The sequence below is a fragment of the Poecilia reticulata genome, linkage group LG22, assembly GCF_000633615.1.
Source record: "Poecilia reticulata strain Guanapo linkage group LG22, Guppy_female_1.0+MT, whole genome shotgun sequence".
In the NCBI taxonomy this organism is placed as follows: Eukaryota; Metazoa; Chordata; class Actinopteri; order Cyprinodontiformes; family Poeciliidae; genus Poecilia; species Poecilia reticulata.
The window spans coordinates 13,034,119-13,049,292 of NC_024352.1; the positions used below are offsets into that span (position 1 = coordinate 13,034,119).

At 41.3% G+C, this 15,174-nt stretch overlaps 1 protein-coding gene across 4 annotated transcripts in view; it reads right to left on the reverse strand.

Moving 5' to 3' along the window:
• The window catches only part of tiam2a (TIAM Rac1 associated GEF 2a), a 77,109-nt gene that overhangs the window by 33,507 nt on the left and 28,428 nt on the right, over positions 1-15,174 (reverse strand). For 3 of the 4 annotated variants that reach the window (XM_008399539.2, XM_017302420.1, XM_017302421.1), the window contains exons 4-9: positions 10,145-10,589; positions 9,540-9,712; positions 8,629-8,853; positions 5,467-5,652; positions 5,248-5,391; positions 1,811-1,867 (exon numbers count right to left, since the gene is read on the reverse strand). In XM_008399539.2, the coding sequence (XP_008397761.1) occupies positions 1,811-1,867; positions 5,248-5,391; positions 5,467-5,652; positions 8,629-8,853; positions 9,540-9,712; positions 10,145-10,589 (1,230 nt within the window). The remainder of the gene's footprint in view (positions 1-1,810; positions 1,868-5,247; positions 5,392-5,466; positions 5,653-8,628; positions 8,854-9,539; positions 9,713-10,144; positions 10,590-15,174) is intronic. The other variant, XM_008399540.2, reaches the window with a different exon arrangement.

Genomic DNA, 15,174 nt, shown 5'->3' on the forward strand with positions numbered 1-15,174 from the left:
GGTTGTAAATCTCTTTTAAGTATAAAAGAACTTTCATAAGTGGCGCTAGCTGTCAAACCTGACATTTTTTTATGCAGTCACAGCATATCAATTCACTGCTCAGCAGACAGCACGAGTGGGCGGAGGGTGGATTTCACGAGCGAAACTATCTCAGTCAGAGTAAGTTTTAACCTCTCAGTGAGGGCAGTCGGCAGCAGAGCTGACAAGCCCATCACATGGAGCTGCTCGCTTCTTTCCTTCGAGCTACAGCCAGACAGCATCTGCACATCCTCAGCCTGCTGGAATATCTTGTCGGCTCTCTGAGAAACCGTTTAAGTAACAATGGAGCTTGAACACTTGCTCACACCAACGCAAGTTGGCCTCACTGAAAAGAAAGGATTAATGGAAGATGATGACTTTTTAGGGGAATTTAAGTACCAAGTAGTACACCAAGACACAAAGTCATTAAGAAATTACTTGCTCTAATCTAATGTGTTAAATCTTTTTTTTTTTTTCACACTGAGGAAACAGCTGTAAACATATCAAAAATAATAACTTGAGATTTAACCATTATTTTATATTTTCATTGTAAGATTTCGATTTTCCATTTATGGAAATGTGAGAGAAGTTAAAATGCTTAACTAAAGAGGAAGCCAGACCATTAAAGTCAGCATTAAAGCTCAGAGCTAATGAAAGCCTTTATTGTTTCCCTAAACCACTTCATAATCAGTCTCTTTCTAGACCCTAAATGAGGCCAGTTTTAACACTTGCCACATTGACCACAGACTCCTACTATGAATCATAGCACCCAGTGAGTTAACCCATGATCTCCATGACACCGATCCTGCCGTGTCTGAAAGTATCTATTATGCACGTCTGCAAGAGTTATTTCCTCATGACAGATACTCTATGGCTTTCTGAGATCATCGGAAACATGCAAGTTCAATTTAAAGCATGTTTGCAAACTGTGCCATTCACTCTCGCACAACGTAAATTTTGCAAAACATAAATTTTTTGATCCAGAAGGCCATAGCATATGTTTTAAAATTCTTCAAAACCACTTCACAGCATTTCAACCTATTCCTTAAAGCACGATAACTTGAAGGGACACAGACGTCTCAGTTATTGCTCCAATGATGAACCACGTACAGTAATAAAGCTGCTCAGGCCTGTATATTGTCTAAGGATATCCTCCAAACCAAGACAATCTGAAGTATTGAGAAATATTGTTTTTGCAATTTTGTACATTTCTATTGTTAGAGTGCACATGCGACATCATGCTTTGTGAGCACAAAAAAGGTCCGAATCCTGATCCCAGGTCAAGATTCAAACCCATGACAGGCAAGGCAACAGTGCAACAGCACCACGGTGTAGCCCGCATCATTCAGAAATGATCCAATTATGAAATTATCCAATTGTTCCCGTCTCCCCAGATTGGCACATTTGTCAAACACTCAACACTCTAATAAACTCAGTTCGCAACAGAGTTTAAGAGGGTGCTAGTTTGGCCATGTTGAACTTCTTCTGCTAGATCTGCTGTGTTTATCTGGCAGACACCTACAGATAAACATGAAAGGAGTCTTTGCTTTGAACCTCAACAAGTAACATAGTCACACAGACCCACGCACGCTTTCTAATCCCCTCAAACATGCAAACACCTTGTGTGTAAAAATATCTTCACACAGCCCGCAATCAAAGCCAGGAAGGAGAGCAGTGGCTGCACTAAGACTATATGATGCTAAAACCAAAAGAGCCACACGTTTAAGACAGAAATGTTTTTCTTGTTGTTTGTCTTGTATGTGGACAGAATTAATACATTTTCCTCACTCACCTCTGTACTTCTGGGGGGCAGGATGCATGTCTGACCTCCAGCATCGCTCTCAAAGACCTGAAAAAGTCAAAAGTAGGGATGGTCAGAAAGCACAGACAGAAGGGCACCATGCTGACTGAGTCATAAAGCTTTGGCATCAGCAACACAATAATAGACGCACACAGCGCTGGTAGTTAGGTAGTTAATTAAAAACTACTCATGGCGAGAACCACACTTTGATACTGCTTCAAAACTAGATTTTTGTAGCCTTTGAAGGGGGCATGGTGGAAATGTGATGTGTGTGTGCGTGTGTGTGTGTGTGTGTGAAGACAGGGGTTGGCTGCTGAGCAATTGCAGAGAGATGAAAGAGGAAAATGGTCCAATAGCAGATGAGAGGAGAGGACAAGCATCCTCACTATTTCTCCCCTTCAGGACCGCTTCTTGACTGACTCCCACTTCTTTAACCAATTACCATTTACCAAGTCAAGCAGACGACTCATATTTAACCTTTCCCCTAGAAGAATAGTTCGAGACAAAATGTTAAAACATTCCTTCAAAAGTTTAGTCAAAATAAGCTCTTCTGTCCCTTTGGATAGAATGTGTGCAGGGAGATTTACCTCGTTAGTTGCTATGCTAAAAAAAATAAATAAATAATTATGTCAATGCCTGTTGCAATCCGTAACTGAAGTGTTGATTAAAAAGAGTTGAATTTGAATAAATACTGTAACATGTGGAAATATCTGCATGATTTTTTTTATGTGATAGAGATTGCTCAATGTTTAATTATTTCAGCATTACAATAAGCTTTATGCAAGATTTGTTGCGAATCTTGCAGCAAACGAGATTTGCGACTTGTATCTCTAGTGATAAAGAAACAAGTAGCGAATCCATTACCTTAAACTCTCTCTGTCATAGTAGGCACACTACAGTTAAAACTGATATGAAAGTGACACTCGATGCCATGAAGTTACTTAACTACAAAAACGATCCAAGAGAAAGCTTTCAAGTCCCTGTTATGGTAGCAGGAGGCCTCGTATTGCGTCTCCTCTTCCCCCCTCAGTATGCGTACATTTATAACCTGGCAGTAAACGGTGCCGCTTCGCCGTAAACTGTCTAATTTTAGAAAGATTTACCAACGCTCCCACAAATCCTCAGACCTTGGCCTATTTCCCACAGCCGACCAACAGCAAGCTCCCTACTGTAGCACTGCTAAGATGGACGAGGGAACAGTAACCAAGGAGGAAGGACGGAGGAAGGGGCAAAAGCGAGACTTCAGGGCAAGGCTCTGGAGCAGAGCGTTGCTTTGGTAAATGGGATTTAGGCTTAGTCAACATAGATGAGTCAGTATGGAAATTGTCAGAGAAGGACTGCTGGGTAACGCTCTGTTTATGCTCTGAGGAACTGTTTGTGTTAGAAAATTGGTCTGGAAACGGGGGTGGGGAGAAAGATGAGAGGGAAAGCGAGAGAAAACACAAGATTCTAGTGATTACCTATGCAGAGGGTGGAGAGGTAAGGAATAAGAAGACAACATGTTTGATTTGGGACAAGAAAGGCAGAGATATCTCACAAAAATAAGTTAAATGTGTTCTGGAGAGTTTGTCTCATCAAGAAGTCTCAGTTCAAATCCAAAAAGGAAAAAAAATACTCATTTTTATTATGCTGAGAACAAAATAAATGCAGGATTTTTTACAGTTCACACTAAAGCATAAGAGTACACTACTATTATTGTGGAGTGTAAAATACAACTGAAATCCCTGAGAAATTTAGTAATTTTAATTTAAGTGCCAGTGTACTTTTTACACAGACATTCTTAGTAAGAAGAGAGACTGTATTGGTTGCTGTCACAGGCTCCGCCTCTGTGATGACCCACTTGGTCAACAACACTCATTTATGACTTCAATATATTGCAGCAATAAAACTAGACATTAAAAGCTACGACATTCAAATCAAAGTGCTTAGTTATACAAACAGGAGAGCAGGAGATTTAAACTAATTAAAAAAAGAAATGTTTTCATCACAAGTTGTTCCAGACGTTTAATCTCATCCCCAAATCAGATTTGGATCCTTGAACGTGAAGTTTATGAAGCTATTATATACAACATTAAGCTCCTTTACACCAACCGGCTGCTGGAGTCTACAGGAGTGAGGGTAGACAGCAGAGAATGTCATCTACCACACACAGCTTTTAATAATTCATCTGTGTGATACAGCGCCACCTTGGCCTTCTGCGCAGCAAAATGGAACTGCGCCTCATTAAGCTCGGCGGCAGGAACTCCATGGAAAAATAACAACGCAGGGGGAAGCGTACCTAGATGCTGACAGACGTGCACAAATGCATAAACATAAATATCACACAGCAGGTGGTGGGATAGATGAGAGGGAGCAAAAGAGGACAGGGAACATGCTGCAAGCTGTAAGGAGTACAGGTTCACCTAAAGATTATAATTAACTCGTAGCTGTCCTGTTAGCGCAAAAAAAAAAAAAAATGGAGGTCTCGGCATTCAGATGTACCCCACTCTTCTCAGCTGCAACTCAGGGGTCCATGAAACGCTTGAGTAAATAAGTGTTTCCTCAGTGTCGTCCGTGGCCCTGAGGGCGCCAAGTGGAGGATTTATAACTGATTTAGCACTGAGAAATAGGCAGCCTGCGCAACTCTAATTACTAACCTGAGAGGATAGACTTCCCCGTCTGCACCTGGGTAAGGAATGTTCCCGTGTGTTCATGCTGATGAGAGGTTTGCTCTCAGACTTAGAAAGAAGCCAGGAGAGATGCGAGCCTGTGTGCTCTTCATTAATAAATGCTCACATGGGGTTGGGGGAGGTGGGGGGGGGGTGAAAATATGCTGAAAGTGCTGCAGAAATACATGCAAGTAAGCAAAAGTGCAACATGGTTTCGGGTTGTTTTCATAACGAATAGGTACAACTTACATGGAAGGGGCTGACTCGAGTGCACATGCTCAAATATGTATACACACACTTTGTCCACACATCAGTTCTGCATGCTAATACACTGTGGTCATACTTGTGAAATTCTCCTCCTGAACAGATAAGGTGGAATGATTAATCATCTCAGACCTGTGATGATTAATCACGGGTCATCCTAAAGTGCTTCATTATTTTTTTTAAACTATTCAATGTACTGCCTTTTCACTATCTGCAAGAATGGAGAACTCGTTCTTTTACTAGCGATGGCAAGAACTTTCATTTGGCCAGGACATTTCATACATAAAGAAACCCAAGTGCAGAGTTTCTGCAAATCCTCAGATGAGCAGCATACACTGGACCACTCAGTTTGTGGTTTTAATGTTACAAAATGAAGAAGTGTCCAAACTTTCGCAAGATAATGCAGATGTATTACTCAAAGGCTTGATGCAACTTTTAAGTGCAAGACTTACAGAAAATGTGACGGTGTCAGGGTTGACAATTACGTTTAAAATGCGTCTTTGTGCCGAGTAATACCTGCGCTACAGAGGGTCTCTTGTCCCGGCCCCGTTTCGTCAGGTTGTCCAGGCCTTTAAGAGAGGAGAAAATGCTTCTCTTTCGCTGGCCACAAGTCACCGACAACGAACGTCTCCTGGCTGTGGCCTCGTCCCTGGAACAGATCTGAAGGAATGCACAGAGTCAGGACTAGAGTCAACAAAGCAACGTCCGTCTCTATTCTGAGGTCGTCTTCCTCACCAGTGCATGGAAAGAGGACACAGAGAAAACCCCAAGGCGTCCCAGAGTGGACTTGGTTGGACGGCTGGCGATGGCAAGCAGGCTCTTCGGATTGGGCAGTTCCCCCCCCTGAAGACTAGCAAGGTAGCAGCGCATCCTGAAGAGGTCCATGTTGAATCTCTCCAAATTCTGCTCCCACTGCTGAATCTGATGGCAAGGGGGAAAAAAAAAAAAACAATGCTTACGTTTTGATTTATGCGAATTACTTCTTTGGGTGATGACTTAACAAGGAGTGCTTTTGGGGAAGGGAGCGTGCGGGGGGATCAAAAGAGATGGAGGGTCAGTCAAGTGTTTTAGTTTAAAGTGTAATAGCTTGCAGATGCTGGTGGCGGGTAACACCGTGTCTTGGTGGAGGTTTTGCTGGTGACAAATGACTGCATATTTCACAGAGAGGCATTTCTATGTGCGCAGCGAACCCAAATGCACGTTTTATGTCTCGAGAACCAAGGGGATGTTGAACAGACCGTGCACATAAACTTCCACCACAACTGCCCGTATACAGTTATGTTATTTTAGCTATAGGAAAGTGCTCATTTTGTTGGCTGGAGACTGGTTTTTAACGAGAACACTCGAGCTAAAACAACCCCCCCCCCGTAACAACCGAGTTTAATAGGTCTCGTCTGCGCTATGACTTCATTTACTATAATGGACCCACGGCGATGTCCCATTAGGGTTTTGCTCACATCAACATGCCTTCGTCGGGATTAGGGGCAAACTGTGAACAGGGCCAAAGGGTGGCATTTTATGAACACCTTAAACAAACAACTTGAACAAAGGCCTTGTGGTGAAATTACTGTGCAGCTATTGCACTCTGAACAATTATGTGGCTGCGCAGGTGGGCACAGTTAACAAGTAGGTCAGAAAGACCAGCTTACCCTGTGAATTCTTCTTGTTGAAAATATACTACATCTGGCAAAATACTTGGTCACTGAGGACCAGATTTATGTGCCCCACTTGTCAACTGTGGCGAAAGGTCTGGTTTTTTTGGGGGGGGGTTCCCTGTGGATAGGTAAGGTGGTCTCAATATGTAGGGAATCCTAGATTTTAATAGCTTGTGAGGCAAGTGGATTTCACAAAGATATGTGCTTAAATTTTACTCAGCTATGTTTTAGAAATATAGAAACTGAAAACAGTTGTTCTTTATTAACAGTGAATAGATTTAAGAAGCTAGGGAAGGAAAGATCACATCTGTAGGGTCCAAGACGAATAGTTGTTATTTTGACAGACTCTCCCATCTAAGAAAATCATTGAGGCCTTAAAAAACTGTAGTAATCGAAGTTATTTAAAAAAGAAATAAATAAATGGTGATTTCTGACTGCAGCTGGTTGCAGTGGGATTTTTTTAGGGGCGTCAGAGAAAAGTGTTTATAAAATTGATGTTTCACTTTTCAGATTTTTTTAAAATACTTTTGTTCTTTCGTTTCCATCACGCTCTGATTAATGTCACTTGGCAATTCCACTTCTCAAGGGCCAATTGTCCTCCAACTTTTGGATGCCTCTCTGCTCAAATAAAAGTCTGCATTACCTCCTTTGCATGTCAGCAATATTTGCAAAGCTCTGGGTTATTAACCCTCCAATGGATTCGGGTGTGCTGGAGCAGAGATGCATCCAGAAGTAGTAGGATGGTGGCATTCGAGGACCGTTGATGTTGCTGCAGCCCATACCTGCTTAGATTGGCTAAGATCGCTCCAAGTTTTGCCATTTATTTACACATGTGTGGCACAAATTTCAAAAACAAGTTTTTTCCTAAATTGACTACCAATTTAGGAAAAAAAGAAAAGTCTGTTTTTTTCCTGAACTGTTCTGTGTGTAAAATTTCTTAGATGATTCAGTTTTTTTTTCCTGAACTGTTCTGTGTGTAAAATTTCTTAGATGATTTATGCCAGGAGTGTAGTAGTTGTGCAGAATGTTTGCTAAAGTGTGCTTTTTTTTTTTTTTCTTCATGAATGAAGCAGGTTTGATTTAAGTTTAAGCCCACCTGGCTGTCTTTCAGAAGTGATTATCGACCCAAAGCTTCAGTCTGGAAAACTTTTTCTGTAACCAGATGTTTGACTTTTCTTGTTCTCTGCTTTAATATCTGCAAAAGCCTGAATGCATGAATATTCTTTTAGTGAAACCTGATCACACGGTGTGTTAGTGCATATGGGCATTTGTGTGTTCATGTGTTGCGGGTGGAGGGGGCAGGGGTGGGAAAGGGCAACATCAAACAAGGTCTGCTGGCACTGATTGGAGCAGACACGGGTGTGGGGGTAGGAAGGGACATCAAAGTGGTGCCCTGTCGGTGCTCGACAACCCCGCTGAAACTTAAATTTATCATCAGCCTCAAGGCGCCTTTATCAGAGTCCTGTCCTGTACCACTTCTGACCCTATCATTCACTCCAACTCCGGCTTGTCTCTCTGCGGTGGCATGCCGGCTAATTGGAAACAGACGTGAGTGCAGGCGGCCTGGTGGTAGTCAGGCAGTGACATCTCTAATGGTTATGCCTGCAGTGAGCTGTTGAGAATACATCATGCAAGATTAGATTTTTATTCATTTTATAATAACTACGACACTTCGTTTTGCTTTTTTTATTTTAAGCACCATCAGCAGAAATGTTGCAGAATGTCAATCATTTGATATGACTTGCAAGTTGTGAAAATAAGCAGCCTGACTCGTCAGCTAAAAGTAGTTTTTTGTAAAAAAAAAAAAAAAAAAAAAAAAAAAAAAGAATTCTGGTTAAACTATGGGTCTTTTTCTGCCTCTCTGTAATCTGCTGTATGTAGGCTACAGCACAGCACTCAGTGCTTTGGATTTTCCCCTTCAGGCTGTTCGAGGAGGAGGACTAGGATAATGCATGTTGAGAGCCTATTACCAGAAAACATCTGGAATCCCAATCTGATGCTCCAGGAACAAGCAGCTCCCCTGAGCCCCTAGCTATGCATTTGGGGACCTGATGCATCCAGGCCACTTTAACCACCCACAGACTAAAACTAAGCGCACAGACCTGTCGCCACAGTCGCCAAATCGGGAAAAACAAGTAGAGCACACACACTCCATCCTCACCTGCGCGGGCTGATTCATTCTCATAGATGGACATTTTGAAGTACAAAAAATACTTCTTTTTATATTTTCCTCTCGACTCACCTGGTTCTCAATAGCTTTGCGGTTTTTGGGGTCGCTCACTACGGTCAGCTGGAGCTCGGCCATCTTCTTCATCTTCCCATCCATGTCTATCTTCTGCAGCAGCGTGCGTACCTGGTTCCGCAGCAGACGCACCGTGTCCTCCTTTCCCTGCCGCTTGGCGAGCAGCGAGGCGCTGGCTGAGTGGATGGCCGTCACCCAGTTCTCCAGATCCGTTTGGTTGCTGGCCTGAGATGACCAAAGAGAAGTGGACGCGATGAGGCTTTAAGGCTGACGTTCAGTTTAGCGACGAGGTTCAAAATTAGCAGGGTAATAAATGTTGCAGAATGGCTAGTGCATTATTGGCTGCATTATTTAAAAAGAAAAAAAAAAAGTCCAAGATAGGCTGGGAAGGATCACTGGAAGACTGGTTGATATTTGGCACCAGTATCAGAAAGCATCAGCATAAATGTCCCCTGTAATTTTACTGAAATAAAGTGTCCAGGAGACAAAGTATTGGCTCAGAAATTAATTGAAGGTCATTTTCAATGACAGTGACTTAACTCATAATCCAATTCTCATATACTCTAATGTATCTGCAACCTGGTGTAAGTACAATGTGAAAAGATCAGCAATGCTCTGAGAAATCTGCTGGTGCAAAAGGTCAAATTTGAGACTGGCCTCAACTGGCAGGTCAGGAAGCTATAAACTCCATATTTCAGTGAAATCACCAAATTTCATTAATCTAAGTAGCAAAAGGTTAACAATAAGAACACTATCATTGTTAATAGTGTTAACAATAATACTTCACTCAAAATGAAGTAAGCAAAGAAACAGGAAGCTGGTGTAAATTGCTATTGGACAAATGTACGTCTCTATTACACTACTGTAGAGTAACACGCACATGCAGTAATGACTAAAAGTTAAGGGTTTACCTGAAACAAGTAGACGTCTCCAAATGAGTTACTCAAACAGAAGACGTTCTCCCTCTTGGGGTGTTCTGGGACAGCCTGGACGACACTGTCTTCGGCTAAGAGGGCGTAGCGGGGTGACAGCTCCTGCTCTGTAGAGCCCTTCCCATAAGTTTCATAGAACAACAATGTGCACCCTGTGTGTGTGTGGGGGGGGAAAGATGTTCAGCGAACTCTTTGCATATGCTAAAGTCTAGAGAACCTTTCTTAAAGGAATACAATGTCCTCTGAAAGGTTAAAATAAGCTTCGTTGACACCCTCTCATTTCCTACAAGATTTTTCCTCTATTATCATAATAGTGAAAGCACACATACATTTTATTGAATGATTTTATCCCAGCGGCCTAAAGCATCAACATAATTCTCCTAACAGCATTTACAGTAAAAGTTACTTTAAGTCAACTGTGACTCACTGATCCGGAACGAGAGTAAAAAACCTGATTGAGAGCAAACAGCAACCTTTTGTGCTTAGCTAAGCAACGTTTCAGAAAGGACATTAGAATAATCTCCTCGGCTTCTTCCAACTCACGTTTTCAGCATCAAGTCAAAACTCACGAGTTTGAGGCTTACCTTTCAGAGTCACCCAGTAGTGCTTCCACTTGCGTCGGGTCACCAACTCCAGCTTCCTGTCCTTGTGCAGGGTAACGAGGGCCTTGAAGGACAGCCACCCCGCCCTTCTGACCACTCCCTGCTCCTTCTCAAACAAAAGGTCCAGCTCCTCCATGGAGCCCTCGGCCGACTCGCTGCTGCTTCCGTCTCCTTCCGTTCCAGTCGATGGGTCTCTCCTGTCGCCCCCTCCTGTTCCGGTTCCCGTCTCGAGCTCTCTCATGAAGTTTTCGTAGATGTTCTGGCGGACAGCGTCGCTGGTTGTCTGGTGGATGGCTCCTGACGACTGAGCTCTGGAGGCTCCGGGGAACCACAGGAGGCTGGAAACCTGGGAGGGAGAGCTGGTGTCAGCAGTCAGGCCGTCGACACCGCTGTCAAAGGCCTCGCTTGCGTCTTTGTATCTGGTCTCCTAGGGAGGCACGATGTAAACACGATTAAAATTCAGAAGATTACACCCAAATTTGTTCTTAATGGCCTAAACCAAAACAATTACAAATAAATAAAGGTGTAATAGTATTAAGAAATAGCATCCATCCGTTCTTTCTCATTTTTTTTTTTATATTTTACCCAACCTTCCCACCTTCTTACAGTCTATTATTAATATTTAGGTTCTGACAACCATCTACCAGAAATTCATAGCAAATTTGTTTGATGAATCCTGGAATTTTTAGTCAGGTAAAATAGGGAATTTGGAGATGAAAACATCTGATTGGAATTTTTGCTTTTAGTAAGAACTTTAGAAAGGATTTGACATGTTTGCTAAAATGTAAAAAATAAAAAAATCTTCAAATCTAACATTCTTGTCCTTCATCTCGTCTTTTGAGACATGTCTCACAGAAACAGACTTCTTGGTTGGATAATATTATTTTAGATGTAAATCTATAAGGCATTTCTGTGTTTCTAAAGGGTCAAGTAGTTTTTGGAGGTCTAGACAGATTTTATTTGGTAGGAACAAGAGCAACCAAGGTTGTTTGGAAATGTATGCTGCTGTTGCCTGGAGTAAGACAATAAAATAACATGTTTTTTGTTTTTTATTAACTACTTGGCAGTGGAAGTGCTCGGCTGATTCCGAGAATTCCCAACTATATGGAAAGAAAATGCAACCAGTTTGCAACCATCCATACAGACAGATGGAACCATATTTAAATATTCTCTTTTCACTCAGCCCATAAGTCATATAAAACAAATTTAAAATGTAGTCTAGCTCAAAACTACTTCAAAGTCACTAAATTTTTCACTAAGCAGAGAAAGTAGAATAAATCTCCAGTGAAGACGTCTGGGAGTTTGGATCCCTTCTGCGTCACACAATTTTACATCATTTGTGGTCTTATGTGGCTTCTCAATCTCCAAAAATGAACACTTGATGGAAATGCCTCCTTTTCATCCTTGATGACAGTCTACTGACACTTGACTAGATTGCAGCGTCGATTCTGCTCCTGACAGCAGAGTGCAGCGCTCTCAGCAAGCAGGAACCCAGCATATGCCGTCATGGCAGAGTTCATTTTTGGGTTTTAGTTTGGTTTTTTTTTTATGTGCCAAGCTCAATTCTAAGCATATTATCTTTGTCATAGTCACGTTTTATGTTGATCTAGGGTTTCTTTCTATATCCATTCATAAATCATAGGTAATATGGATTTAAAAGTACAGTTGCCAAGCGATGAGTAACAGGTCCGGGGACATTACTCTGCCCATCAACACTACCCATCTCATTCTGATGGATCCCAATGCATTATGCCGTCTCTGTATGTGGTTCTGGGCCAGTCTCACACTGGGTCCACAGGATGGCAACCAGAATCGTGTTCTACTGGCCATGATCCATATCTCACAACCACAGGGGAAAGTGGTTGTGAGAAACCACTTTTTACAAGTTCGACAAAGTCTTCTGATTTTTTTCTTCACCAGGACAGAAACTTTTTCTTATGACATTATGCCTCCAAATCTTCTGAGAAACAACAAGGTGACACCATCACCTTTTAGCAAGAAACCAAGATAACTGAACACCTCTGCTTGTGGGACAGAAAGATTCACAACCAGTGTGGCAAAATCCACCTCTTTCTGGTTAAGAACCATAACTGTGAATTTAGAGAACCTGACATTTTTTGGATTTTTTAATCATATTTTCCCCAACTTGTAATAACATGTGGTTCAGAGTATAACATTTTTCCCAAGATTTCCATACTTTTCTTGCAGTGATTCACCCCAGATGTCCTGCTGTTAACCCTGCAGCTGCTTTTCATTACAAGCAGGTTCTTGGTTTTTAGCATCAGGGTCAGAGAGTGACCTTTACCTAGAGCAGTGTTTCTTAACCTTTTTCGGCCCAGCGCTCCCCTAGCCTTTATCCAGGTCCCTCACCGCCCCCACCAAAGAATTTGCAGGCTACTTTCACTGACCATTATTTTATCATTAATATTACTATCACTATTGTAGATGTTTTGATTTTTATGCTTGTTTCTGTATTTATCATCACAATAATTTTCTAGAGAACAAAAAAGCCATGGGAATAGATATTTTCACAGGCGTCTACGAAAAATTTAATGAACGTTCAACTTAAAATTGGTAGGCCTAACAGCAGCCAATCAGAGTGGAAACAATTATTCTTATTTTGTGCCATTTTCTAGTTATTAAATCTTGCACAAAATGACCAGATAAAAGATGAACAACATGCCAGTTTAAACTTTGATCTATTTGCAAAACGACTGAGCTCTGCAACATTAAAACATGGATAGAACCTTAACTACATTAATCATAGCTCTTCTTCTCTTCAGTGTTTGTCAGTTTCTGGTGGAGCAGCTCCTTGCTGCCTTCAGGAGAATGGGACATCAGAGTATCATTCATAAAACTTCACCCACATGGCATTTATTGTGCAAACCAGAGCTTTCATTGGAAAAACTAAAGTTCCAGATCCTTTTAATGCCATACAAACATGAGACAGAAACATGGATTATATCTTTATATATCTATTGGTCTATCTTTATATAGATTAATAGTTTTACTGGACAGAAATGACAAAGAACAAACCTGGTTCTTAATCAAATCCTAATGAGTCAAATTGAAAGTGTCATGGAGTCATCCGTCTCATGACATTAACACCGACATGAAAAATAATATTGAAGAAATAAATAATATCAATTCTAATTAAAAACATAAATAAGTGATCAGTTCTTTACTGTTATGTCTGTAAGACATATTTATTCTCAGTACTAGATATGGTCTCAACAAACCCATGGCATTTCAACAATATTATTTTACCTTTTATGTGGAAATAGTATCTGTTTATTCTTGCCATACAGTCCTCTGTATCAATTATTGCTCCGAAGGTCTTGCCATACCAGTTTATTCCTCTGTATTTACTTTAGTTTCTTAGTTTATTCTTGTATTTTGTTCTTCATTCATTTCCATTTAGTTTCATTTGATTAGTATTATCCTCTCTTGGTTTATTGCTATGTCCATTTTAGTTTCTTTCCTGTTGCTACATTTATTTTATCGTTTATTGACGCTCATCATCAGTAATCTCATCACCTGCTGCGCCGCCTAATCAACACATGATCTGTTTCACATCATGTGTTGATTTTTCACTGTTCAGCGTCGGATTCTCTGTTTTTATGCCATAATTCACATYTAGTTSGTCGCTCCGTTTTATGTCCCGCTTCTCCTGTTTCAGAGTTTTGCGCAATGTGAACGTCTTTTTTTTAAGCCCCTAAGGCGCAGGGCGGTCGGGAAGAGTATCGATGAGGAAAAGACAGACTGACATAAACCTTTTAAAACAACAGAAACAATTTCTGCATTCTGATTATTGAAATTTAAAAGTGCTGTGTTGTTMTATCACCCCCGTTTCATACCGGACCACTTACAGCACCGGTGTTAACGCTATAAAATGACGGTTTCACCCATGGAGGGATTTCTTGATTTCTTTATTTAAATGGGTTCATTTTTCAGAGGKATACACAGTGAGGGTATCGTGATTTTAGCTAACAGTAGCAGGAGAACGGAGCTGCGCCAAGAAGCTAACAGAAGCTAACAAACACTGAAGAGAAGAAGAAGAGCTGCCATCGATACCGTTGCAGCCAAGCATGGTTTAATGTTACACAATACAGTTTTACCAAGTTGCTCAAAGTCTAAATTGGCATTGTTGTGCATTTAAGGTGTAAAGTTTACCTTCGGCCAAACGCCCCCCAAAGGCATCCCAGCGCCCCCATTTTGTAAAAATGTCCGCCAGCGCCCCCTGCCGTCTTCTGAACGCCCCCTGGGGGGCGGAACCGCCCAGGTTGAGAACCGCTAACCGAGAGGAAGAGGTGGTAGGGGGGTTAGCAGATGAGGTGCTCCTGATACCAGCAGCAGCAGAATAAGTCCTGGGAAAATTAGGACGTATACCACGGAGAAGAACTTAACCAACTCAAACAAAATCTTGTTTAGAGTCCTTGCATCTCAAAGTATGCGTTTCCCCCTGTTTAACTTGTATGAATTTTCTCACGTTGAATTATGTTAAGCATGTAACTCGCCCTGTAATAAAGCAGATCAGCTGTAGATTTATTGTTTTTGTATTTCTTGAGAGGATTTCTGGCTGATACAAATATTTTCTTTGGAAAGCAAGTCTAGAAGTTAAGATCATGAATTTAGCACATGCTGGACAATAGAACATTTAGCAGCAGAATAAAGGGGTGTTTTTAGTCTGGAAAGGTTTACTGTGGTAGTGCAAAGTCATTGCTGTTTGAGCGTAAAGAGAAGCTCACATATTCTAAAAACACTCAGAACTCTTTATGAATATTATAATGAGTCCAGTCTTATTTGTTTTGAAGCAAAATTCAGTGATTAAGCACAAATCCCTTATAGCAGATATTTCCTACAACGACTATGAGGGGAGTTCCGGAAATCTGTGCACAACTGGAACAACTACAGCTCCTACATTAACATTAAAGGCCGGGTGGGGTTAAATCTTTAGTTAAGGATTTAGTTTCACTCTGCAGAGCGTCTCAAAGGCTTACAGCTTTCCTTCA